Genomic DNA, 27,570 nt, shown 5'->3' on the forward strand with positions numbered 1-27,570 from the left:
CTACATTCACAGGACAATGGAAGCAAAATTTTTATTTCTCTTGGGTGGGAAAGAGAACTAGGAGGTGGTTGTACATAGGACTTCCACCCTCCCAGAACCAAAGAAGACATGCTCTGCCACCAAATAACTCCCTCTGCCCAAGTGAAAGCCCAAAGGCAGGTGAACACAGCGCAGGGCAAGGGCGACTGCAGTGAATAGTGGCTAGAGTGACTCAGGGAAGGGAGGGTCCAGGGCACAGGAAGGAAAATGGGGCTTCTTGGGGGATAAGACAGGTATGGGGATGCTCATTGCCATGGGAGCTTCTGGCTGGCAAAGTGGCAAGCTCAGGGCACCATAATGCGGTATGGGCTGCCTGGGATATGCTCATCACCCCACTTGACCACCAATGTGTATTCCCCTTTGTCTTTGAGCAGGTAGGAGACACTATAGAGGCGACTGCCCATGTGTTTCACCAGGATCTCTTCACAGGGTGTCCTTGGGCCATGCACGCCCACCAGCAACATGTTGTTACCTAAGATAGGAAGGAATAGGTCTTAGTGGCCTTAGATACTTTCTTTGGCTTTACTTGCTCTGAGCCCTTCTCACTATTCCACCTTCTGTCCCTTGCCTGATTATTAACATGCCCAAGCAAGCTTGTCATACTCCAGCCTTGCCACCCAGGCCACCAGAGGATAAATTCCAGCTCCTCTAGGACATTGGTATTTTGTCTATATGTATATCTGTGCAAGAAAGTAGAGGAGGAGGAGGAAGGAGAAGCCACCATGAGCTGAAGTCAAGGACCCTGAGGGCTGCCCAATTGGAGTTAAGAGCAGCCCAGATAAACATAGTAAGTAATAACTTGGGATTATCCATAGGAAAGTAGAGTCTAACAATAGAGAGTAGTATCTTCCAAGCTCTTTTGTTGTTTAAGGTTTATTGTAAGTATAAAGATTGTGTGTATTCTTTATCTGGGAACTAAAATGGTCTAAGGTGGGGTAGAAACCCTGGACAGGGATTAAATAATTTCTACAACAGATCCCATGGAACTAGAATTACAGATAGTTGTGAGCTGCAATGTGGGTGCTATGGTGACCATCGTGTTATTTCTGGATTTTTCACTTCCAGAAGCTAAAAACAGGGCTACTCACCTGCTTTGCTGCAATCTACTGTGAAGTTGCTCTTCTGGCCTACATAAGCTTTGCTTAGCCCCAGGCCTTTGGCTACTACCTTGCTGACATCAGCAGGACCTGGGCCTGAGGTTGCATGCTGGGGAACAGTAGCAACTTTAGTCAGAGAGTCCACAAACACAGATGATGTCTCATGGAGGCTGTGGTTGCTAACAAGACGGGGACCTACAGAATAGAATGGGTGAGACTAAGAAGCAGTTGAAATATCAAGGCATTGGCCACATACAGCTTAACCTAAGGCTCACCTGTGACCTTGGCTTTGAAGGGGCTTCCCCCAATGTGATAGGGGCCACCATACTTGATGGAGATGAGGTAGCTGCCAGGTGCCATGGGGGTATAGGTGACACGGTAGCCCTCAGGGCACTCCTGGCAATCCATCTTCACCTTGGAGGGGCCATCAATGGTAACCGAAAGGGCACCAGCTCCTGCATTGCTTGTGTTCACAATAAACTCAGCTGGGCTCCCTGGAAAAATGGAAGGTCAGGCAGAGTCTATCTCACTGGTTTAACTGCATTCAGCTACCCAGCACAACCTCAATACTTCCAAATGCTTCCTGGTGCTGGGGCTGTACATTCACACTCAAGGCTGTATATCCACATTTGGAGCTGTACCCACAAACCTACCTGTGACACCACCTTCCAGGCCTGCTCCATAGGCGGATACTAAGCCTGGGTCCCCTCCATGACCAGGCTCCCCAACTCGAATCTTGAAGGGACTTCCAGGGATGTGAGTACCATTGAACTTGACATCGATCAAGTAGACGCCATTCTCTCGTGGGATGAAACGCACAGCATACTTATCTGAAATGAAGAACATGGTAAGGGATTGGGGTACTTTTTTGTATGCAACTAGCAAATACTATCTGAAAGGAACAGCTTTGGTCAATAGCTCCTTCATTTCTGGTAGGAACCCAGCTGTTCCATGGAGCTCCCTCTGCTTCCAGAATTTTGCTGGGTATTCACCCCAATAATACATACATCCTGAGATCTAAGGCTATAGATACCTAAGAAATCTACGTGTAAGTCTTTTGGACTAACAAGCAAAATGCCCACATTGCTGTCTCCTTGGACAGTATGCTCTTAATACCATGCTGCCTACAGATTAGCAGGCACTGAGATGGGGAGGAATCTGCTTCAGGTCATGAACCTGGGGGAAAGGGAAAACTAGTGAAACTAGTGTGCTTTAATAAATTTGTCATTTCTCTGGCCCCAGGGATAGACTATCTCTCTGTGTCTCTGTGTGTCTGTTTCTGTGTCTTTCTATTGTATGACACTGCTGTAAGGTGTTTCTCTGGTGGCAATGATGGAAAGCCATTATCTTTATGGGTGCTTATCAATCTGGGGAAGGATTTCTTAGCTGAGGAGCCCAGTTCTGATTACTTCTAGAATCATTAATTTCCTGGTGTACATTCAGCCTAGTTCTAGTCAGCTAGGTCAAATGACTGGATGATTAGGCAGGGATAGAGCCTCACCTTGGTCAATCTCTGTGACATAGCACTCCTCCAGAGCTCCTGAGGGGCTATGCACCTTGGCATCAATTGCCCCTTTGGCTCCATTCAGGCTGACTGCAAAAGATGCTGGCTGGTTGACCTTTAACCCTGACTCCTAGAAGCACAGCAGATGCGGTTAGACAGGATGGATAGAGCCAGGGCAAATGGGAGAACAGGAGACCCACAGAGTCACTTACCCATCTGGTGTCCAACATGGTTTAAAGAGGGAGAGCCATTGATCTGTGAGGGCAGCAAGCCACAGCCATACCCCCAACCTCCTATCCCCTAGACAAGTTCTCTGCAATCACACCCAGGTAGCAGAAAAGCAAGGTGCCCCCACCCTATAGGTAGCACTTAGCTCTAACAGGCTGTCCCTCTTTAAACCTCAGCCCTGGTGCTCAATGGGCACAGGCTTCTGTTCAAAGCCTTTAGACCTGAGACACGAGAAAAACTCCACGCAGTGGGCAAGGCACTTCCTGCCAACCTCAAGCATGGGCTGTACCCGGCCAGAGCAGAAGCCTACCATCCAGAATTGTTTCTGGGTAGGCCACTCAGCTCAGGGCCAAGGCCTGCTTGCCATGGTGACTCTGGTCTGGCCGGGCCCAGGAGCCCCAGATGGGCAGTTTCTCTCAGTGCCTCACCTGAAGACTAGAAACAGTAAGGCGGCGGGCGTCACCAGACGGAGAAGCCACAGGCACCACGAAGGGGCTATCAGGTATGTGTTCCTCGTTGAACTTGACTGAGACCTCATAGTCACCTGGACAGAAAGAAAACATAAGGCTATACTAGAGGTGCCATATATCCCCAAAGGCTAGCCTAGGAAAAACCTCTTGCCTCCCACAGTCAGCTTGGGTGTCCCTGAAATCTCAAAATGGAGAATAAGACCCAAGTGGAGACCATGTAACACCTGGGTTCAACAGAGCCACACTCAGGTCCTACCTCTCCCCACCCATGCCATTTCTGTCCCGAATACCTGGCTCCTGAACTACGTAGGCCACACCACAAGAGCCATCCTTTCGGTCCTCAAAAGAGATCTCAGCCTTGCTAGGGCCTTCAACAGCAATGGCCAGGCCTCCAGCGCCAGCTTCCCTAGTCCAAATGCCGAACTCCGCTGTAGAAAAGCAGTGTGAGCTCATGAAGCAGAGGACTGGTTCCCAGCCTCAGCCAAATCTAAGCAAAGCCAAGATCAACATGCCTGCTGGCAACTTCCCACAAACACCCATCTTGGCCCACCCAGAATAGCAATAATTAGACAAGTACACCTACCTGGTACTCCAGCTTCAGCCCTCTCTAGGCCAGGGCCTCCAGCACGGACCTTGTGAGCACCCCCTTCCCCCAGAGGTCCCACAGTGAACTGGAAGGGGCTCCCAGGTACATGCTGGCCCTTGTACTTGACACTGACTGTATGCATCCCCATCTCAGCAGGCACAAATCGGATACAGTAAGTATGGTTCTCTCCTTCTACAATCTCTGCCTCATGGGTCTTGCCTGATGGGCTGGTCACCTGGGCTGTCATATCTTGGATGCTAATTTCTACAAATAGAAGATAGCTTGGTGAGCAGGACCCTGTTTCTCTACTTATGTAGGGTTGCCCCAGGAACCCTCCTGATATTTTTCTTACCAGGAATCTTCAAGCTGAGGTCACAATGACTGCCAACATTGGCCACAGAAGGGGCACGTCGCCTGCGTGTGATACTCTCTTTTACCCGGCCCTCACCTGTCACCTTCACAGAAAAAGGACTGCCTGTAGGAAAAAAAAGTAGAGTCCATACTTTGCACAAGTTACAGGTGGGCACTGGGGTGTGTCCAGGAATGCTGCCAAACCATGGTGGGGAGGGGTATAGCTGCCACACTAACCAGGCACATGTTGGTCAGCAAATTTGATGTTTATAATGTAGTTTCCAGGCTCTGTGGGACAGTAGGTGACCCTGCATGTGCCGTCCTCCAGGTCCTCTGTGTTGATGTCTACTTTGCTAGGGCCCTCAATGGACAGACTGAGCCCACCATAGCCTGGGAGATATATAGCAGCTATAAGCCAGAATGACAAGAAAAGCTGTATTGCCCCAAGTGGCAAGCCACCACTGCTTACCTGCATCTCTGGTGTCAATAATAAACTCTGCAGGCTCAAAGGTATGGCCTTCATGGAGGCCTTGACCAGAGACCCTTACACGGCTGGCATCACCTATCTCCGACTGGCTGATCACTACTGGGATGGGACTGCTTGCCACATGCTGGCCATTCTTCTTCACGTGTACCAGGTGCTCCCCTGTCTCCTTGGGCACGAAGGAAATCCCTAGGCATAGGATAGGGCTATCAACAAGGTGTAGTCCCATAATCTCCTTCATTTCTCTCTTTGTTTGAAGACAGGGTATCACAGGCTAAAATGTCTTTAACTCATTATGTAGCCAATGATTGGTTCCCCTTATTCTCCTACCTCCACCTCCCAAGTATTGGGACTATAGGTAATCACCACACTCCTTCCTTCCCAGAAACTCTTGCTGCCTCTTAACCTCTTACCCACGTGGCCATTACGCAACCGTTTCAGCAGACAGGGTTCCTCTCGACCTGAAGGTGGCACCACAGTGGCTGTGAGTAGGCTGAGGTCTGTTTCTGAGATGTTGATGGGGATATCAGCAGCAGAACCCACCTTTAGGTGGGACATACGCATGGAATCATCACCTGGTAAGGGTGCAAGCCATCAGCCACTATAGATCCAGCCCAAAGAGACTATACCCCAGTGCTGCCTGTTCCTGTCATTCCTCCTGATGCTCCCTACCTGTTACTCTGGCAGTGAAGGGGCTGCCTGGGATGTGCTGGTCATTGTACTTGACTAGGATGCTGTAGTCACCAGGCAGCACAGGCAGGTAAGAGACACTGCATGTCCCATCCTGGTTGTCAGTGCAGCTGATTTCTGCTTTAGATGGACCCTCAATGGCCAGAGACAAGCCCCCTGGAAAGTATCACAGATAAGAGTAAGAAATGTGCCGAGGCACACATTGTTGAACCTTTGTGAGTGAGTTGACTTGATGGCTCAGCAGCGCTGTGAAGGTAAGGTAGAAAACTCCATTCAGGATCATCTCCCCCCACAGCTCTCAGCCAACAGAAGACAACTTGGACAGAGCAAACCTAGAGCTTCTCCTTACCTTCTCCTGCATCCTTGGTGTTGACAGTGAAGGTGGCAGGTTTGTTGACCACTCCATGGGTAAGGCCAGGACCATAGGCAGTGATGTGACCACAGTTGACATAATCAACATAGAACTGCAGAGGGCTTCCTGTGGCCAGAATAGAAGCCACATGGAATACTAGCCTCATTCATGTGCTAGTCATTTTGTTTTTGTTTTTGAAATAGGATCTTATGTTTCTTTGGCTGGCTTTGAACTCACTGTGAAGCTAAGGATGACCTTGAACCTCTGATCCTCCTGCCTTGAGGGCTATGATTATAGGCATGTGCCATGATACCTAGTTTATTCAGAGCCTGATGTATGCTAGGCCAACAGTCTACTAACTAACTTATTTTTTTTTTTGGTTCTTTTTTTCGGAGCTGGGGACCGAACCCAGGGCCTTGCGCTTCCTAGGCAAGCGCTCTACCACTGAGCTAAATCCCCAGCCCCTACTAACTGACTTATAACCCCACCCCAGCCTGTCCTTCCTAAGATGATAGCAACATGGACCTAAGATGGAGTGGACAAGAGGCAATACACCTACCTGGGATATGCATATTGTCATAGCGAATGTCCATTTCATGCAGGCCAGCTTCACTGGGTGAGTAACGCACAGTAACAGTGCCATCTTTGTTGTCAGTGATGGAAGGCTGGGCCACCTTGCCAGAGGGCATTCGAACTTCCCCTACAGAGCAGTGGTTTCAGTGTCAGAACAAGAGATTGGAACACCCTGGCATCACTGATTTCTGAGTTCCTTCCTAGCCCTCACTCACCAGTGATCTCACCCTTCTTGATAGTGAAGGGGATGACAAGATCAAAGGGCCTCAGGCTGGTCACATCCAGCCCATTAACGCCCACCATGGGCCTCTCTGGAATCTGCAATGGAAACAGAAGAATCAGGTGAGGAGCTATGAGAAGATAGGGAGTTTCTCAGGGCCACATGAGACACCCAGATGGCCAACTCCAAGTGTCCCTATAGGTTACACAAATTGAATAACAGACCAGGCCAGGCCTTACCCATGTTTGCTGGCTACCCTGAGGATAGGTATACTGTGAAGGCAGCTGCTGAGGCCTTAATGGGGTCTGCACTGTTGGTTGGTCCCCAGCTAAAGCCTGTGGGGCAAAGTGAGAAGGTTGAAGACTGTTGTCACAAAGGAACCTAGAAGAACAGGATAGGACTTTCCCAGATCTCCCTGCCCACCCATCCTTGGCCCCTTCTCACTGTAACTTGGAAGGGGCTGTTGGGCACATGCTCGCCACCGAAGCGCACACAGATGACATATTTGCCCGGTTGCGGGGCTGTGTAGAAGATGTCAAAGGTGCCATCCTCATTCTCCACCACGTCCACATCTACCTCTGAGCCATCAGGTGTGCACACTGTGCAAGTCACTTTGCCTTTGCCTGCTGCTTTTGTGTCCACAGTAATCACTGTCTCCTCTCCAATCTGGATGGTGGGGCCAATGCCAGCACCTGGGAAGGCAGAGTGAATCCCCAGAGGGGAGCCAGCAGGTGAGCCTGACATTTTGGCTACGCCCATCAGCCTGCCACCCATCCAGGCCTCTTACTGCTACAACCAAGCACAGCCAGCCCCAACCTCTAGCCCAACCCATACCCCAAGCTACAATGGTGAGTGGTTTCTCAGAAGGCAGGAAGGATTCTCCTGACCACCTCAAGCCCCTTTAATGAGAGAAGACCAACAGGTGGTACCCAGGTACCTGGGAAGAAAAGTAAGGGACCATCCAATCCCAGTACAAGCATTTACTGCTACCTCCTCTGCCATCTCAGCTTCAGCTGGTACTATGGCCTATGCTAACTAATACCAGCATTCTGGCCAAGCCCATGGCTACCTGTACCTGTGGCCTGGTCCTGGGCCCCAGTGCTATGTGTGGATGAAGTGAGGCAGAGTCCTGCTGCAGTGTGGGGGATGTGAAACTTTCCTCCCTACCCAACCCCGAGGCCTGAAGGTGAAACTGGAGTTTCCTGACAACTGAGAACGCTTGCTCAACCAGAGGCTTGGAATGAAAAGCAGCCCAACACAGCCTGGCACAGGCAAGAGCAAGCAGCAGGGAGGCAGCAGGGTTAGCACCTATGCAGTGCATCACAGCAGGCTTGGCAAAGCAGTAACAGCACCCAAGGAACAGGGGATAGGAGGCCCAAGCCACCACTGCAGGGTTGCCAGGGTAGAGAGCATCTGAGCAGCCTCTAGGGCCCCATAGTGCCCGAGGAAAGAGAAAGGACAGTGACATTATGATCTGGGGCTCAGCTGTGGAGGCTTGGGAGCTGTGGATTGTAAGGCCTGGCAGAAGAGCATCCTTGCAGCCCAGCCTCCCACAAGGAAAGCGTCTAGGAACACCATACCTATTTGAGGACCAAGTTTAAGGGCTCCCCCCCCATTGCCAGCCTGCTACCAAGCCCCCTTTTACCTCGGTCTCTCACCAGCTACATGAGACTCAAATAGCAACTTCAGTTATAACCCTAGCTGCCTGCTGTTTATGTTGCCAAGAGCTTCCTATATGCCTGTCCTATATCATCTAGCTAATGATTTTGTGCCTTCTCCTGAAAGCTATTTCATTTTCTTATTTCTGTACCCAGGCTCCAGGTGATCAGCAAGTCTTGACCATAGCATCCTGAAAGTTCACTTGTTAATTGGGCTACTGCTTCATGTCCTAATGGCCACTGAGCAGGCCCAAGACAACCTTCTGGCTTGCCCAAAGATGATTTAAGTTTCCTAGCTGGGCTCCCTGTCTCCATTCCACACATAATGACCAAGAAAACTGAGGTCACTCCAAGTCCCTGGCCTAATTCTGTCCTCTCCTATGCACATATATATGCCATCTCCACCCCATAGACTATTTCTACAAAGCAATTTAGCCTCTGCCACAAAAACCTAGCTACCTTAAATCCTGCCCTTGGCCATCTACCCAATTGCCTGTCTGACAGCCTTTAGAAGCCCATAAGTAGTTGTAGCCTCATATCAGTATCCCTGGGATGTCTTTGTCTTGGGGCAAACAAACCTGCCTGATAGGGACTGTCTAACATCATTGCTGGGGGAATGGGAAGAAAGAAGGAAAAAAAAGATTGGTCGCAGAATGCACTTTGGAGCTCTGAGGCTGGGCCAGGCCCCGCCATGCTGGCCACCCAAGCAGTTGACACTGGCACTACTGCACCACCACCCAGCCCCACCCACTCATGCACCTCCCCCAGCCCAGGACACAGAGGCCCCTGGGAGGCAGGGATGGAAGTCTGTGGATCTGACAAGGGCTAGACTCCCAGTGGGTGGAGGAAATCACCTTGTCCCCTGAGCCCATGCAGGAGCCCTTGTGAGAAGGAAGCACCTGCTGCCCATCCCCGGGGTGCTTCCCTGGGGTGCCAAGATCCCCAGACCCCAAAATCCCCAGTGAGGTACCTCCTAGGATACACTTCACCCCAAAGCTCTCAGCTGCAACCCAAGTTCTCAGATGGGGAAATGGAGGCCCAGAGAGGGGAGAACCAGAGCACTCATGCTTAGCTCCAGAAACCTCCCTGGGCCCTGACCCTCCAGCCCATGGCCTTGTCTTCACAGCCTCCCCAACTTTGTCCTTGCCTAGAGCTGCAGCTGGAACTGTCCTGGGAATGAATTAGCAATTAAGAGGAAAGGAAACTGCCTCTCTGGGCAGTAGGGGCATTGGGAGTGGCCCCAGCAAGCAGCTTACCTAGCCCGTGACCTCCGATTGACACTGAGGTGAGAGGGCAGAGAGCAAGGAGAAAGGTCAGGTGAGTCACTCAAGGGGGCGGGCCCCACTCCCACACGCCGCCCCAAGCAGCGAGCCCTTGCACACAGGCACACCCAAGCCCCGTGCCGAGTGACACCACGGCCGATAGTAGGCTGGCTCACCTGTGACTGTGCACTTGCTGGCATCCCCAGTGGGCACAGCCCGGACACGGTATGGGGAAAAGGGGATCTCATCACCACCATACTTGATGAGGATTGTGTACCGGCCTGTCACATCTGGCACATAGGCCACTGTGTATGTGCCATCATGATTATCTTGGATGTGTGTCTTCTTGGGCTTGCCTTCAGGGTCCTATGAGGCAAAGAGCAGGCAAGGAAGTTGGTCCAAGCCTAGCAAGACCTGGACTATCTCAGGCCTTTCACAAATACGTCAAGTACTAGTATAACAGCGATATATAACAGGGATACAGCTTCTGGGCCCTTCATCCCTCATGGCCCCAGTGGCTGCCTGCCTGTGGCAGAGAGCAGAACTGAAGCCCCCCAAAATCCAGCATTCTCTGACAAGACAAGAGATATGACCAGTTTGGTGCCCAGGCTCAGCCCTGGGCCTATCCTAGGGCACTATGAGCTTATATGAAAGATCTCAAGTGTTGCAACATTATACCTGTTCTGTGAGAATATTGCATGTAGGGAATCTGAAGGGCTACAGGTTTTAATACCATACCTAATAGCAATGAATGTATGTTTAGGAAAGCTTGTTTCTTTCAACTTGAAGAAAATTGTACACATCCTAATGTAGTTACATTAACAGACCAGAAGCAGAGGCCCTGTCCTTAGAGCACAGCTCCAGACAGACTAGTTAGCAAAACTGAGCTGCCTGCCTATCTGTAGTCCTACATCCCAGCTGCCCAGACCTGGTTCCTTTCCTCTCTTCCCTAGGAAGCTCACCGTAATCTGGACAGCCAACAGACCCTCCCCAGCATCCTTGGCATCAATGGTGAACTCCACAGGCAGGCTGGCAGGCACACCAGTGGTGTTGAGTCCAGGTCCACTGGCCTTCACCTTACTGGCATCATGCGTGGGCAGCACCTTGACCTTGAAGGGGCTGTGAGATTAAGGGGTTATGAACCATCGGAAAAGCTTAAGTATGTAGTCTGCCCCCAACAAGCAAGTGAATGTGCTTCTTACCTCCGTGGCACTTCTTCTTCACCATACAGCACAGAAATGCTATAGGACCCTTCTCGGCTGGGCACATAGTTGACAGTCTGAGTACCATCAGCATTGTCCACTACATCCACTGGCTCCACCAGGCCTAGCCCCGGTCCCAAAGACAGACCCTTAGGTTGGCTCTTTGTACCCATTCCCACCCCCATCTCCCTGAAGGACTAGGGCTGGCCCCAAAGACTAGACCTTAAGTTTTTAACACCCAATTCTAGGAATTCCTTAGGCTTTCCCCCGTGCTATATCTAGTCAGTGGTCAAGTCCTGTCTACTATACCTTTTCTAGGGTTCTGCCTGATTTTGTGGTTACCTGAAACCCTTCTACTATCAGTGCTAACCCACATGCTACTGGGCCTAAAATAAATATGCCTCTATAACTCCCTGTTACCAGGTATGTGAAGTCTCACCTTTGGGCCCCTGTACTTTGACCTGCAGTGGGGCAACTCCGGCTTTGCTTGTGTCTACCTGAAAGGACTGAGGGAGGTTGGCACGGACCATGCCTGGGCTTAAGCCAGGTCCAGAACACTTGACTTTAGATGCATCTGTCACATCATGTACAGGAACCTTGAAGGGGCTACCTGGGGATTGATACAGAAGGATGATAGCTATGTAAGACACTGTGAATATGGCAGAGTCCTAGTTTCATCCTTGTCATCATCTTCTCACCTGGCACTTGGTGACCACCATAAGTGACGTTAAGGCTATAGGTTCCAGCTTCATAGGGGATGTATTCTACCGAGCAGCTGCCATCTTTATTATCCATACAAGACATCTTGGCCTCTGAGGGACCCTCAACAGCCAAGCCCAGGCCACCTGTGCCAGCTCCCCTGGTCCAAACAGACAGTCTGTCATTACTTAGGGTTCCCAAGCCCATTGCCTGCCCCTGCATCTTCAGTGGCTCACTCACCTAGTCTCTACTGTGAACTTGTTGGGTTTGTTGGTGGTACCACTTTGGATGCCTGGCCCATGGACACGCACCCGGGAGGGGTCACAGCCCTCTGTTACAGGCACCTGGAAGGGGCTGCTGGGTACAGGGCTGCCATCATAAGTCACATCCACGGAGTGTACTCCTGGAGGGCAGGACAGGTCAGGAAAAACTAGGCTTTTCCACTTATTCCCTGCCCTTCCTAAGGTACCCCCAGCACATTCATACCTTCCTCATATGGAGTATATTCCACTTTGTATGTGCCATCACCACAGTCTTGCACATAGGTATCTGTCAGATTGCCTGAGGGGTTGGCCACACGGGCCTTGACATGTGGCCCTCCAGTCTGTGTAAGAGCCCGGGCATCTACACTGAACTCAGTGGTTGCCTCTCGGAAGACACCTGGAAAAGGCCATAGCGAGGGGGCTGTGGCTGTAGGACTCTTTGCACCCTGTAACTGCTACCCACCCCCTACAGCAGGTCTCCTTACCTTGACCTTCAATCCCAGGCCCATAGCACTGTACGCCTGAGGTATCTACAGCAGGCTCCACCTGTAGCTTGCTGGGGAAGTTGGGCACAGGCTGGCCACCATACTTGATGGTAACAGTGTAAGCCCCAGGACAAAGAGGAATATAGGTAATGGTGTGTGTGCCATCACCATGGTCCTGAATGTATACTTCAGCTGGCAGTCCTGCCTCAGAGCAGATCTCAATCGTCAACTCGGCACTGCCAGCACTTGAGCAGTCTACTTGGAACTGCCCTACCTCACCAGCAGTAGCCCGCTCCAGCCCAGGGCCTGAGCACTTCACCTTGGATGCATCAAAACAAGGAACCACATGGGCCTTGAATGGGGATCCAGGAATGTGGGTGTCAGCAAAAAGGATGTTGATGTTGTAGTCCCCAGGCTCAGTGGGCACATAAGACACAGAGCATGTACCGTCCCCATTGTCCAGGCACTCAAGCTGTGCTTCACAGGGGCCTTCCACTGTCAGGCCCAGGCCACCAGTGCCAGCTCCCTTTGTATCAATGGTGAAGCGGGCAGGGGAGCCTGCATTGCCCCCCTGCAGCCCTGGTCCAAATGCCTTCACCTGAGGGAAGGAAGAAATAAGAAAGCAACTATCAGCCCAACCTTTCATATCTTCTTTTGCCCTAGGTTTCTTCCTTACCCAGAGACATGACAGGAATAGGCTGCCTAATAGGTCATCCACTCATCAATCATAAAAATAGAAATGACAAAGGTTCAGGAAAAATCTGGAGAAGATAGGGGACCCTAAGAAAGGAAAATAGGCTAGTCATGACGGTGCAAGCCTTTAATTCCACCCAGTAGAAGCACATGGATCTCTGTGATTTTGAGGTCCACCAGGTTTATAGAGTGAGTTCCAAGACAGCCAGGGCTAAAAGAGAGAGAGACAGAGACAGAGACAGAGACACAGAGACAGACAGAGACACAGAGGAGAGGACAGGGGAGGGGAGGGGAGGGGAAGGAAGGGAGGAAAGACGAGAAGAGGGGAGGAGAGGAGAGGACAGGAGAGGAGAAGAGAAGGGAAGGGAAGGGAACAGAGAAGAGAAGAAAAATGGGTCCTCCCCTTATAGCCTCCCAAAACTAATTACCTTGCTGGGTTTGGTAGGAGCCACAGCTTCTACTGGAAAGGGACTGCCAGGTACAGGCACACCATCATAGGTCACTTCCACCTCATAAGGCCCCTCTTCACGGGGCACAAAACGGACCACACTGTTGTCAGCTCCCAGGCCTGGCTCTACCTTGCAGGGCACTGCTGCACCTGAGGGACTCACAATCTTGGATGCTACTTTGCCTTGACCACCTGCACCCTTTGACTTTACTGTGAACTCTTGATCTTTGCCAACATCCACTTCTGTTGCAATGATGAAAGCAGAGAGAAAAGAAACAACCATCATTTATCCAGCATTCAGGCTGGATGGGGTTGACTGGTCCTCAATGGCAATGGCAATTATAGCAACTACTTACTGTCAACAAGGCCAGACACCTTAATCTTGCTGAGATCCAGGCTTGGAGATACTCCCACTGAAAATGGACTCTTGGGTATGTGATCTCCTCCATAAGTGACACTGACACCTACTGGGCCCTGAAATGGGTACAAAAGGACAGGGGTCACTAATCAGTATCCTCAGCGTACAGCTATCCAGCTTGAACAGGTGTGTGATATTTGCTCCTCGGACCCCTTCCCAGGTGAGAAATTAGAAACCCCTTGCAGGAGCCTACCTAGCATACCAATAAGGAGGAGTATGGCAGCAGCAGATAAAGATAGCTACCTGCTGCACAGGAGTATACTTTACGGTGTAGGTATTATCATGGTGGTCAATGATGTCCACATCTCGCACTGCATCTCCCTTAGCCAGTCCTGAGAACTGAACATCCAGCTTGCCTTTCCCAGCAGTTTTAGCATTGACTGTGAAATGGGTGGGTTTGCCAAGCTCAACACCTGAGGAGATATAACAACAAAGTAAGAGGCACCCTACTCTGAGTTCCCTATCTTGATTCTACTCAGCCTTCTATAGTACACTCATCCTTACCAGTGCGATTTAGGCCAGGACCCTCAGCCTTCACTTTACTGGCATCATGAGAAGGCTCCACTTTGACTCTGATGGGGCTGGTGGGTGTGGCCTATAAGTGATGGGGGAAAAAAAACAACTGAGGATAGCATACACCAACATTTAGCAGTCTAGGAACTGAAAGCAATAACACACCTACCTGGTCAGCAAAAAGAACCATGATGGTATAGCTGCCAGCCCCACAGGGTGTGTATTTCACAGTGAAGGTGTCATTGTCATTACGGATGATATCAAAGTCAATATCAGCCTCAGTGGGGCCCACTACTCCAGGGGCACACTTGATACCAATGCTGACATCTCCTGTCATTGAGAAGTGGGATAAGAAGAGGTTGGGACTTTATGGAGACAACCTGTGCACCTATCATCCCATTAAGACTAGACCTTACCCTGGCCCGCCTCAGTACAATCCACAGTAAAGTAGGTAGGTTCATGGGCCTTGAGCCCAGTCTTGGCCACTCCTGGACCATACACCTTGACTTTGTTTGGGTGGCTGCCAGCTCCCACATTCACCTGTAGGGCATAGGGGAAAGTGAAAAAATATGACAAGCCTGTGGCAGAGGAGATGAGAGGCTCCCTCAGTTACTGCTGGTAGGCCAAATATTGCTGCTGTCTTGGAACAACTGGCAGTTCCTTGAACAGGTAAAAGTGAGTCCATGATACTGTAATTCTGCTTCTAGAGAAATAAACACCTAGGTCCACACAAACACCCAAATGTTCCTACTAACTATTCGCATAGCCCAAGAGTAACACCTCACATATCCACAAAATAGACCTCATGTTTTCCATTCACACAATGGAATGGAAAAAGTAGTCAGCCATTAAAAAGGTATGAAGCACTGACATGCTATAAGTTGAAAAATCTTCCTATGACACTCAGTGGAAAAAAAAACCAAAAAGTCAAACAACAAGCATGGTAGTGCACACCTTTAATACCAGCACTCAGGAGACAGACAGAGGCAGGTGGATCTGTGAGTCAAGGCCAGCCTGGTCTACAGAGAGAGTTCCAGGATATCTTGGTCTACATGGTGAGATCCTTTCTCAAAAAAAGAGATAAACAAGAAAAGACACACACCAAAAAGGTCACACTGTGTGTAATACGCAGACACACACACACACACACACACACACACACACACACACACACACTACATCTATATGAAAGAAATGCCCAGAAAAGGCAAATCCATAGATCGGTGGTTGCCAGAGGCTAGAGAAAGAGAAATGGAAAGGATAGGAGTTTCTTTGGAGATAATGAAAATACCCTAGACTATAGTGATGGCTGCCAACTACTCTTTGAATATACTAAAAGTCAAGTCCACTATAAATGGGTAAACTGTATTGAGATGTTAAGCTTAATCTTGTTAAAATTAACAAAGGAGCTCTGGGATGGCTTACCCGGAAAGGACTATTGGGGATGCTGACACCTCCCCAAGAAACCATGGCTGTGTGCTTCACTGGCTTTCTGGGCACATAAGAACAGCTGTAAGTACCATTGCCATTGTCCTTGACTGTTGTCTCCACAGAGTGTCCTTCATTGTCCTGTAAAGCAGGCAAAAGCAAGCATCCTGCTAGTCAGCAGTCAATCCTAGGAGCCTATCACTTCTGTCCCCAACATGAGTAGGTATCCCACCTGAACTTGAACTCGAAGAGGGGCCTTCCCAGCATGCTTGGCATCAACTGTGAACTCTGCTGGCTTGTTGATAGCTACACCAGTCTTCTCCAATCCAGGCCCACGTGCCTTCACCTAGTAAGAAAGAAGATGACCAAGGTAAGGCCACCAAAGTCAGGCAGGAGTAATACAGAGTAGCAAAAGCATGGTGCTAGGAATACCAGCCAGGGTCTGGGCTCATGACCTTCCTGACAAGATGAGATAATGCCCACCACCATAAGCCTTCCCAAGCAAAAGCAGAAGAAAGATATGCTGAGGTTAGTGTTATGTGCACTTTACCCGGTCTGGGTGAAAATCCTGAGGTGCCTCACGGATGTCAGCCATGAAGGGACTGAGCCGGATATCCTCACTGTTACATAGCACATGAACAGCATACTCGCCAGCCTCCTGGGGCCAATAGCGCACATCACAAGAGCCATCACCCTTGTCGTCACATTCAATCTTTGCCTGTGATGGACCTTCCACAGAGAAACCTGACAACAGACATCAGTTCTACTGGTGCTCTGGAGCCTGGGGATAGGCTGCCCTTGCCATCCTCTAGTCCAGGTACCCACTCTGAAGCCTCCAACTTACCCAAGGTGCCCACATCATCACCAATGGCCTCTACTACGAAGTCTGCTGACTTGCCAACAATGCCACCTTCCAGACCAGGACCCCATGCCCGAACCTTCTGATTGCCACACTCAGTGCCTACCTTCACCTCGAACGGACTGCAAGCAAGAACACCATACAGGTAAGCTCCAAGAGCCAATGCTATATGCTCGACGGTTATAGGAGAAGATGCCACTGGCCCCCCCACGAGATAGAAAGATGGCAGGGCTCAGAACACAGTGAATAGTAGAGGGAGCTTACCTGCGGCCAATGTTCTGGCCACCCCATGTGATGGTGACAGTGTATGTGCCAGGGATTGTGGGGTAATATTCAAAGCCATACACACCATCCCCTAAGTCCTTCTGCTTTACACGCTCTTCACCCTCTGCAAAACAAGGAAGAACTTAGGCCTTTCCAACCACGACCTGAGGTCTATCACCCACCACTGCACCAGAAAAACTTACTGGGACCCTTTACAGTGACCTTTAGCTCCCCACTGCCAGCGCCTTTTGTGTACACCTTGAAGTCAGCTGTTTCCTTCACTCGCACACCCTTAGGCTGGAGGCCTCTACCAACAGCCCGGCAGGCAGTTGGGTTACAAGCTGTGGGCAAATAATCCAGCTGAGTTGTGGGGAACTGGGGCTGGGTATTCCCTCCCTTGCTACCCATAGAGCCAGGCCATTAGGACTGGAGGGTTCCTCAGAGTTTAGCCCAACAGGCAGGTGAAGCACATGCAAGGAAGAAATTAAATGGGTCTAGAACCTGCACCCAAAGCAGAAACATGGCAGGCTTTCTTCCAGCTGCTTGACATTAGCCCCAATCAATACTTCCACCCAGCCCTCCCCTCCAAGAGAAAGATGGATCCAAGTACCGTTGACCCTGCGGGCAGAGCAGAGAGCAGCAGGTTTCTAGACAGCTGGAGCGAGCTCTTCCGAAGGTAAAAGCATGGAGAAAAGAGATGAAGAGGGGCAAAGGGGAAGAAGAGAAAAAGGGCCCCAGTACGGGAAAGGAAAGATAGTGCTTGCCCAAACAGTGGAAGCTCAGACACGGGAGCTTCTAAACACAGGTTTCAGTGGAACAGTCCCAGTTGCCTACTCCTCCCGGGAGACCCAGGCCACAGCACCACAGTAGAAGAATATCCATGAGCAGGCCTACCTTGACCAACAGTGACAGTGTAGGGGCTGCGAGGGATGGGAACACCAGCGAAGGTGACATGTACTGTATGGACACCCTCCATGGTAGGCTGATAGCTACAGCGATAGGTGCTGTCACCCCTGGCCTCCAGCTGAGGTTCCACTGTGCCTTTCTGTCCTGTAGGGTCCTGGATGACAACTTCCACCTCGCCTATGCCAGCTCCTGTCCCAAGGCACAGACTCAGCTCTGGGACTCCAGCACAGCTCTCCCCCATGGCTGGCTGGGCCTTGGCTGCCTCCCCTCACCTGCAGTGAAGATCTCAAAGTAGGTAGTCTTGTTGGCGATATTGCCGCTGGGCTCCAGACCAGGGCCCTGGGCAGTCACTTTGCTGGCATCACCCTGTGACTTGTCCACATACACCTCAAAGGGGCTCTTGGCAATATGTTGGCCAGCAAAGAGCACAGTCACCTGTTCCCAGGAGGGACAGGCTGTGAGGGTAAGATAAGGGGCCCTTCACCAACTACCCATGGCCACCAGCTTCCTTCTCAGCCAAGGACTCACCTTATGAGTTCCTGTTACTTCAGGGACATACCAGACAGAGAAAGTACGGTTCTTGTCGTTATTGGCAGTCACTTTTGCCTGTAATGGGAAGAGTGTTAAAAGCAGCCCTTCCAAAAGGGGACACAGCAGAATCCTGCCCTGCCAATGCATAATCCTACCTCTTCCTGGTGTCCAGCTGGGTCCTCCACATATACCAGCACCTCTCCCTGTCCTGCACTTCGGGTCTCCACAGTGAATTCTGCTCTCTTCTTCACCATATTGCCTGTGGGCTCGATGCCTATTAGAAGATGAGGAAGCGGGTTGGGGATTTAGCTCAGTGGTAGAGCGCTTGCCTAGCAAGCGCAAGGTCCTGGGTTCGGTCCCCAGCTCCGAAAAAAAGAAAAAGAAAAAAAAAAAAAGATGAGGAAGCCATGAACCAATTGGTAGGGCCACCCCTCACCTCTATACCCTGGTTCCCAGCACTAAAGGTTTATGGACACAGCATTAGAGACCCTATCCCTCTGTAGGCTCAATGCCCCTCCCCCAGCTAGACACAATCCAATCAGGCAGGTTTGTTCAGTGTAAACCCAGCATTGAGCCTGGTCTCAGAATCCAGCCATGTGTACTGTTGCCATCAGGACAGGCCCATGACCGTTCTCTGAAATAGTCTGGTTTGCTGCACTTGTTTCCCAACTCCTTGCACCTGCATGATCCTGACTGCTCCATCTCCAATTATAGAATAGCAGTATGCTGCATCCTCCTTCTATCAAGAAGCTTCCTACAAGTCAGCATGACTTAAAGAACTTATCAGTACTCCCTTGCCAAGGCATCATTTCTGACCAAACCTGATCCATTCATCCTCCTCAAGAATGATTATTTCATTGTCCAACAGCCATAACTCAAGACCTCTTAGGACCCAAGTTGAAAAAGAATACTGTATGTTCCATGGGCCAGATATAAATGCTCAGCCCCTTGGAATGCCACTGAACAGGCCCCCTCACCTGGCCCATAGGCTCGGGCTTTCTTTGGGTTCAGTTTGGGCCGAAGAGGAGCCCCTGGCTTCAGTTTGGCCTTGGGAAACTGAGACAGGTAAGTCATAACAGAATGCTCATCTACGTTGGGGTCCACAATTTCTTCTGGGGTAATCACCTGTTACAGACAGAAGACAAGAGCCATTGGGTCTCTCCTCACTTTGACCAAGCACCCCTTAGCTGCAGGGGACCGTTAAGGATCATACCTGAGGAATGCCCAGCCAGTCGTCAGCCTGCTGCATGGCTTCCCGTGCATTGTTCACAGGCTTACTAGCATCCCAGGAGTCCCAGTCAGGACATAGGCCTACAACACAGAAAACAAAATATTGTGAGTCTGGGACTACAGAACTACCTTCTAGGCTGACTAGATAGCCTTAGTCCAAGATCCCCCATCTATGTGCCCCCTCACCTGGGGCACAGCTATCAACAAGAGCACCCAGGGCCCGGCCACTCTGCCAGTCTCGACTGAAGTTGGTAATGGGCAGCTGTGGCAGCTTGTTCTGAATCCAGCCTAGAAGCCTCTGTTTGGGTGTTTGCTTCTTGGCCTCCTCATCCTCTTCCTCATCCCACATGGGCATCGAGATGGAGTAGTGCAGGATCAGGGTCCAGATGAGTCCTAAGATCAGTTTCAGATTCCCATCCACAATGGCCTTGCTGTCTGTGGAAAAAGAGGTGGCAGCACTGCACAGTTAGGGATTTCCCTCACCAAGGTCAGCAAGGAGGGACCTAAGTCAGCAGCACAGCAAATCAATTAGATGACAAAAGGCCCCTCCCAACTAGGGGTATTAAGTGGATCAAGCTCCCTCTGCCCAGGGCCTCTGAACCATGTAAGAAAATATTTAGTGATAAAGGAAAGTTTGAGAAGACACCCATAGATACATAATGATAATATAATGCAATAAGAGGGACTCTGCCAAAAACCCCAAAGCCCAGAAAGAGGGTGGGAGAACAAGTGAGATGAATGCTTTGCAGCTGCTGAGATCAAAACCTGCCTTAATATCTTGGGATCTATGGGAACTAAGAGAAGTGGCTCAGTCCTGACTGGCCAAAAACAGGGCCCCTGACCTCAAGTTGGGCTGGAACCAAAGAAGAGGAAGGCTAAGTTGGCAAAGAGTAGTTAGGAAATACAACTGCTGCTCCAGAGTGGGGGATAAGGCAGAGGAAGTGGGGGTGTTGGTAAGGATCCTTGTGTAAAAGGGTGTGAGCTCCACCCTTTGCTACTTCCTTGTCCCCCCCACCAAGCTAGTAAACAGGAGGTGGCAAATAAAGAGGGCTGGCTTGGGGAAGGGGGCACAAGTCAAAGGAACTATGGTTAGTTCCAACCCATTGAGGCTTATAGGGAACTCCTGGGGTGACAGCTGAGTTAGCCTGCCTTTGGTTCCAAGAACCACTTGGGAACCCCTGTTACAGGGGCCTTGCATTTTGTTAAGTCCCTTTGTTTCAGCATAACCTGCTTAGATGCTACTCACCACCCAGTCTAGTTGCTACCTAATGGGCTAGGTCTCCGGAAGTCACTAGGCTTGCCACAAGGGAAGTGGTTAGGGCGGGCACCCTAAATACCCATCACTATGGCAACTCCCCTGAGCCCCACCCAAAGCCACCTCTTTAACCTCCTCAAGGGTGGATGGCTTATGGTGAGTAGCATTTTCTAAAGCTCATCTTTGGAAACCCTACAGAACTTCCCTGTAATCAGAGAATGTTGATCTAGTGAGTCAATGGGGGAGGGTCATGAAAACTAGGAGGATACCATTGAGAGAGCAGATAACATTCCAGCCCAAAGGGAAAGTAACTGAAAAACTACTACTGAGCCTCTCAAAACAGAGTGATCTTTCCGATTCACAAACAGATCCTGGCCCTTTGTGGATGTTTTTCATTGTCCCAAAATACTGAGAGAATGGGGGGGGGGTTCCAAAGAAGACCAAGGACACAAGGATCCTGCCCTACCTAAGTCATAGGTCCAGCGGAAGAACCCCCAAGGAGACCATAGTCCTTGGTAGCTTCCAAGGGAAAGAGCAAAGGCAGACCCATCATCTTAGTAAGGTACATCTGGTCCCTCCCCTAATCTGATTAGGTGGGGGGCTATGCCAGCTTCGTACTCCCCCCAGTGGAGGAGAGGATCAGGGCCCAGGGTTGGGAAGCAGCCTGGTTAGATGGCCCCGCCCCATCCCACCCCTTATCCTCAGCCCCTGGGCCAGCCGGCCCCCTCCCTCCCCTAATCACTGCTGCTTTCCAACATTTTTTTGCCTTATATGGCAAAGCTCTGGGAACTAGGCCTGCTCCAGCCAGCTCACAAGAAGGAGGGGAGAAAGAAGGGGGGAGGAGACCCCCCTAAAGAGCTGGGGTGTGGCCTGCCTCCCCACATCCGGTTGCCCCCCTCCAAGACTCAGAAATGACTCAATGACTCAGCTGGCTAGACTGGGGCTGGGACTAGGGGTGGGTTTTCATACATCCACCGGCATGCCTCTATGGCATTCCAAAAAAAAAAAAAAAGATGAACTCAAATCTGCTCTCTAAGGGCCCAGGAGAACCTTGGTCCCTCACTGGATTAACTAGCCTGCACCATTGCAAAGTTGTGCGAATAACAGAAAACCCTTTCTATTATGGAGAAAAGTCCATTCTTCTACTCTCCCTGTTCCACATTCCCATGTTACCAATTCTGGTGCCTGTCTATGGGCAACCCCTACTTTGTAAAAGGCATGGGATTCTGCAAGAGACAATGCCAATGCCAACGTCTCCAGTTCAAAGACATGGGCACTGGGCTAGCAGTAAACCCTGTGCACACTGGAGCACATTTCAACCAATCTCTGTGTTCTAGAAGTACAAAACCAAAGTTTACATGGAAACAAGAATTTGAGTCATGATAGACAGCAAAGCTGGCAACCAAGCATATACTACAGTCAAGTGCCCAAGTGCCTCCAAGTCAACCACACTCAATACACCCGGAGTACACTGGTGCCAGCAATGCATCTCTTGCCCCCCTCCGAGTTCAGCAAAAAAAGATATAAACTGGGAATTTGAACTATCTCCAATGGGGAAGCAGGTTCCAGGGCAAGAAGTTGAGGGAGTCCTACATAAATAGAACAAAGTGCAACCTTCACTTTAGAACTGCAGAGGCAGCCGAAGGCTAGAAGGGTACTTTTTAAATTATTGTAGGTGAAAAGCATGGATATCCCCAGGAATGGGGTGCGGCTCTCAGGGGCAGAAGCCTAGTCTGTGCCTGTCCCACCTCGGGTGCAGCGTTGGGGGCGCGGCCTACAGAGGATGTGAGCTCAGCCTGGGAGCAGGCCAGCAGGGCGCAGCGGGCGGGGGCGCGTAGCGGTTCGCACGCTCCCCAGGCCAGCTTGCGCGCCTTTGTTCTCGAGGACCTCGAAGAACAAGGCGGCTGAGGGGCCTAGGGGAATCGTTGGTTGTGCTTCAGCTAGGGAGGAGAACTGAGAGGGAGCCTCTAGAGGGGAAGAGAGGAAGAATTGTGGTGACCACGCCCGCACCCGCGCGTGCCCCAGTGTGGCCCGCGCTCTCACCTATGGACACGAGCTTGATGCTCTCACGGTCCAGGAATTCAAGCGCCACAGACACATTTTCCAGCTGCATCTGGCGGAAAGTGGGTCGTTGGTTGTGCTTGCGGTGCATCTTCTTCTGGCTGAGTACCTCAAGCAGCGCGATGAGCCGCAATCCATCGCTCAGGTCCGTCTGCAGATTGGCGATGCGCTTGCTCACGCACTTAAGGTGCTCATTGCACCAGCGGGTAAATGTGTTCTGCTGGATCTTCTTCCATGGTGCATCTTCTGCTAGGTCTTTTTCGGTAGCCGGCATCTCAGCGTCCCGTGTATCAATACCGCCTGCCGGAGACGCGCCTGCCGCACTCTGGCCGGAGCGGGAGTGAGAGCTACTCATTTTGAGGCGCGAGGAACCTAGGGGCGGTGCTGCAGCCTCGCCGATGGGACGGCCCTTTAATTAAAGTAGTAGGCACCTCCGCGCAGGAAAGACGAGGCACAGAACAGAGGTTGCACTGCGGAAAGAGCGAGCCCTTTAAATGGGGGCGAAGGGCGGGGCTAGAGGCAAGGTTTCCTTGGGGCGGGGCCTCTGGGTGGGGCTTGTGGACCGCGCCCGCCCTACCTCGCCCCTCCCGTTGGAATGCTCCCACAATCCCCCCATCCCCCACCGCTGCCGCCGCGACCCCGCCAAAGCAACTCAGCTCCCCTGCTTCAGAAGGGTTTTTGATCCCCAAAGAGCACAAAAAAGTCTAGCAACATCCGTTACAGTACTACAGGAAGCGGACCCCAGATCTAGGAAAACTTGAGCAATTCTATCACAGAGTTGCTCAGCTCCAGCCGTCACAGAATTGCTCAGCTCCAGTCGGCACACCCTTACAAGGGACTTTCTTACCCCAGGGTCCCTGCAGAGGGCGGAGCTAATAACGTTCCCGTATCACTTGGGCTCCGCCCCAACCCTGTACCCTGCTCTATCTTCATTCTCTGTTCTTCCTAAACTAAGCTTAGGATTCTCAGCCACAGTCTGGTCCACAGCAATGCGAAGAGTCCAATCCTGAGAGCAAACCTTTCCACAGCGCCTGACGCTGTTGCGAGCTCTTTGTGTGCACAAGTGCTGTCATACAGGACTCTCATCACCTACATAACTACCCACAGACCCCTGGCACTCGCTACCCATCTCCGCTGGTCTTCACAGGCTCCATGGCCCTGGCCTGCACACCTGTACAGGCCCATTCCCACCGTCCTCTCTGCCGCCTAGTTCCATCCTGGAGGAAATGGGGCTAGCACTGGGACAAGAGGCCGCCAACACTGTAGGACCAAGCAGCTTTCCAAAGGTCCAGGGCATGCCAATGGGCACAATCAGAAGGTGCCTGCTGTGTGATGCATGTAGATGGGTACACCTTGTACCTGCCTAACTCACTGTTCCATCCACCTTGGGCCCTGAGGAGTTTTGAGGGGAGAAGTCTTCTCTGGCAGAACAGCCCCAAGCTCAGGGATAGGTCCAAGATTACTGAAGGAAGGAGAATCACCAGACATCAAGGCTTGCTAAAGAGCCTGGGTGTGTTCCCTGAGTAGTGTGAAGCTACTTGCTAAAAGTTAATTTTATGACAGATATTTTCTGGAGATAGTGATGAGGAGCAAAGATACAGAGACAAGAAAACTGTGGGGATACTCCCAACCACCCTCTTAAGTTAAGAGGATTCATTTTACCTATATGTCTTTCCCTTGGTAGACTCCTTCCATCTACTTTCTCTGTGTTTCAAGCCTCCCCAGAATGTTAAAACTGTTTTTCCAGAAAGGCAGGTCTTTATCCCTATTTCTCAATTCTAAGCCCAGTGGCTGGAGCTGGAGAGATGGCTCCGTGGTTAGAGCACTGGCTGCTCTTCTAGAAAACCTGGGTTCAATTCCCAGCACCCTTACAACTGTCTATAAGTTCAGGTCCAGGGGATCTGACACCCTCACACAGACATGAATGCAGGCAAAACTATGCACATAAAATTAATAAGTAAAAAAAGACCAGTGGCTGAAGAAGGCCTTGGGTTGGCTAACATGTCATGCCCAAATATGGTTGACTCTCCCATGGCCTGGAGTGTCTTCATTGCCTGTGGTGACACTATGATAGGACTTTGATCATAATGGGCATCACCTTTCAGCATGGTCATCTTGAGATTGTCTATAATATTACCAGTCAAATAACATTTTCAGTAGAGAACCACCACCCCATCCCATCACCTACATAAAGAAGAAGATATCCTCTCCTTTTCTGTTTTCATAAGTGAGCCAAAGGTTGAGTTGGGGGACAGGATGGCAGAACTGTGAAAGGGTAACCCAAATGGAAACTTCCAGTGATGTTATTCAAGACACGATTAGGGTAATATTTCTGGTCCCCCTCACCTATTGGAGAGCAAATCCCCATGTATGGAATTGCATCAATAAATGATTTTCCACTCAGTGCCATTTGGGTGGATCACCTGAGTTCATCAATTTACAAAGAACAAGGAAAATTGAACCATAACACAGAGAGAGCACAAAGAACTTGTGTTTCCCAGCCCTATGATTTGGCTATTTAGGGAGAAAAAGGGAATTGGGTGGGGGGACATTCTGTGTGGACAAGTGTCACCACCAGATGTCGCTCCATCCCAAAGACCCAGATGGGGCAGCCCCAGGAAGCCAAAATCCAACTCTTTCATATTTTCCCTTATTTGGAGTAGATTCTTGGATGTTAGACACACCCCGCCCACCTCCCCACCCCATTCCTCTCAGACCCCAGGCCAGGCCCTCCCACAAAGAACTGTAGGCACAAGCCCACCAGCTATATTGGGATCCTGAAGAGCTATTTCTAGACCTCTGTAGCCAGGGGGCGCCAAGGAGGAAAGGAAACAGAAAATCCCCAAAGTGAGACCAGTGCCCTTAAGGCAAATCCAGGTGTGGCAGAAAAGTACAGTGATTTCCTGAGCTCTCACCTTGGCCAGACGGTCTGGAGCTGCAATTGACTGCGGGTGGATTTCACCCACTTTTTCTGGCCCCAGTCTGGCTTTGGGATCTAGGAACGCTGATGCTTATGTCCTGGCCGGCAATGACCATCATATTCAGAACCAACCTGAGACAGGACCCAGACTGAAAATCTAGCTGGCCATGCCCCTCACAGCCCTGGAATCAGCTCCCCATGGCCAACCCAACAGGGAACTCTTGTATCCACCCTTATTTCACTTCTCTTGTGTCCATGCTTGACATTGGCTGAACAATGTCTTTCCAAGTTGTCACTCATCCTTATCCTAATCAGGGTACTAGTCTCAAAAGACCTTTCCCAGAAAGGTACACAATGACCAACCAGTTGATGGGTGCCCATGCCTGTACCCATCTCCTGCCAAACGCTCAGATACCAGCCCCCTTTTCAAGAACTCCTCCCTTGGGCTCGAGCTCCCAGATTCCTGGGCATAGACACAGTAAGTTTGTGGCAAACTATGCAAGGCTATCCCTGGACACCAACGCGATGCCTGGGACCTGAGTCCACACCCAACCTGCACCTGGCCTTGGCCTCTCTGACTGCTTTCCAGAATTCTACCCAGTTGAGGAGCCGCACATCCACTATCTGAGGACTATTCGGCGTGGAGCTGACCACAGAGCCCTCACCTGCTGTCCCTGCAACCGCGGGGTGGCGCCCAGCTCTCCACGCCTGCGCCGGAAGCCTGAGAGCTCCACTGGCGTCCGCTGCGCGCCGCGCGCCTCCACGCGAATGAGCCGCTGCTGCCCGCCTTCTTGTTAGCCGCATCCCCGCCCCACTCCCGCCCCGCGCCCGGCCCGGCCCGACCCGGCCGGGCAAGAAAGCCTTAATTGGTAAAAATCGCCCGGGAGCTGGGGGCAGGGAGGGGGTTCTGAGCGCACCACGAGCTCCAGTGCCCCGCTAACTGGCGACACCGCCCCCCAGAATGAGCTCAGCACTCTATGAAGGCTGCCAGGCTCACCTCCAGAGCAGGGTCTGCAAACCCTATGTTTAGGCCCAACCTTTAAGGGACTAGATGAGTGTAGGGGAGCCAAGTGTTTCTTGGCTGGAAAGGGGGCTCTGTTCCAAAGCCACCTATTCTGGGGAGTTCCTCACAGTCACAGCCTTCTGTCTCTGAGCAAGTCTGGGTTGGCCACACTGGTACTATCTTGCTCCATGGGATGAGAGATAACGGGTACCCTGAGCCATGTGATGACACCCCTACCCCTAGCCCCAGCTAGGATTGATTTGGTCCCAGTTAGGTGCCTGGGAGCAAGCAGAAGAAATATACTGAATTCTCAAAGCAATCAGGTGCAGTCCTAAAGCCTGGGAATGTGGAATGTGGTACAAAGAGCCAACTATCTGTGAGCTTGGTGGGCATAGCCATTAACTAATATTGTCAAACTCTCTCTTCCTCTTCTACATGGCCATTTCCTGGTAGTTTCAGATTCAACTCAAATATCACTTCCTAGGGGAAGGCCACATAAAAAAATGCCATTTCAACAGTTCATTATTTTATTTTTTCCCTACAATCCCAATATGAATTACATTTGTATCATGCCAACATATATACACACAACTGAAATAGATAGTGCAAATGAGGTTTTCCTTACCACCTACAATATATTCCAGTGTGTGTGTGTGTGTGTGTGTGTGTGAGAGAGAGAGAGAGAGAGAGAGAGAGAGAGAGAGAGAGAGAGAGAGCGCTCAGGCTGATTAGGAAATCACTATGTAACACCCAAACTAGGCCTTAAGTGGAAAATCACCCTTATTTCTGCCTTCCAAGTGCTGGAATAACAGTCCTGTTTGATTTCTTTTCCTATTTTATATTATCAAAAAGAGAAGGAATCCTTGCACTCTGGAAGC

The 27,570-nt window shown here is 50.8% G+C and overlaps 1 protein-coding gene across 5 annotated transcripts; it reads right to left on the bottom strand.

Annotated features, from left to right (window-relative positions):
- Positions 1–26,509, bottom strand: Flna (filamin A). Of its 5 annotated transcripts, none has more exons than XM_006229569.5 (48): positions 26,355–26,509; positions 22,752–23,239; positions 19,640–19,888; positions 19,437–19,534; positions 19,201–19,348; positions 18,379–18,497; positions 18,221–18,298; positions 17,965–18,127; positions 17,681–17,881; positions 16,990–17,127; positions 16,787–16,910; positions 16,508–16,644; positions 16,214–16,407; positions 15,896–16,009; positions 15,661–15,804; positions 14,652–14,775; positions 14,405–14,565; positions 14,227–14,317; positions 13,966–14,135; positions 13,661–13,778; positions 13,285–13,547; positions 12,164–12,761; positions 11,902–12,075; positions 11,656–11,818; positions 11,415–11,575; positions 11,156–11,326; positions 10,717–10,840; positions 10,477–10,633; positions 9,691–9,880; positions 9,509–9,532; positions 7,039–7,286; positions 6,834–6,929; positions 6,590–6,692; positions 6,361–6,501; positions 5,799–5,927; positions 5,432–5,605; positions 5,173–5,334; positions 4,745–4,948; positions 4,513–4,665; positions 4,277–4,399; positions 3,922–4,188; positions 3,629–3,766; positions 3,297–3,412; positions 2,638–2,770; positions 1,790–1,966; positions 1,412–1,630; positions 1,128–1,331; positions 18–511 (listed from the first exon to the last, which is right to left on the bottom strand). In XM_006229569.5, the coding sequence occupies exons 2-48, from the start codon at positions 23,122–23,124 to the stop codon at positions 324–326; spliced, it is 7,944 nt and encodes a 2,647-aa protein (XP_006229631.1). In that variant the 5' UTR covers positions 23,125–23,239; positions 26,355–26,509; the 3' UTR covers positions 18–323. The 5 variants fall into 5 exon arrangements, with proteins under 5 accessions (NP_001128071.1, XP_006229631.1, XP_063135909.1 ...); XM_063279839.1 differs by having other exon boundaries at positions 22,752–23,257; positions 26,355–26,451; XM_006229570.5 differs by lacking the exon at positions 9,509–9,532.
- Positions 26,510–27,570: the final 1,061 nt, after the last annotated feature.

The sequence above is a fragment of the Rattus norvegicus genome, chromosome X, assembly GCF_036323735.1.
Source record: "Rattus norvegicus strain BN/NHsdMcwi chromosome X, GRCr8, whole genome shotgun sequence".
Lineage (NCBI taxonomy): Eukaryota > Metazoa > Chordata > Mammalia > Rodentia > Muridae > Rattus > Rattus norvegicus.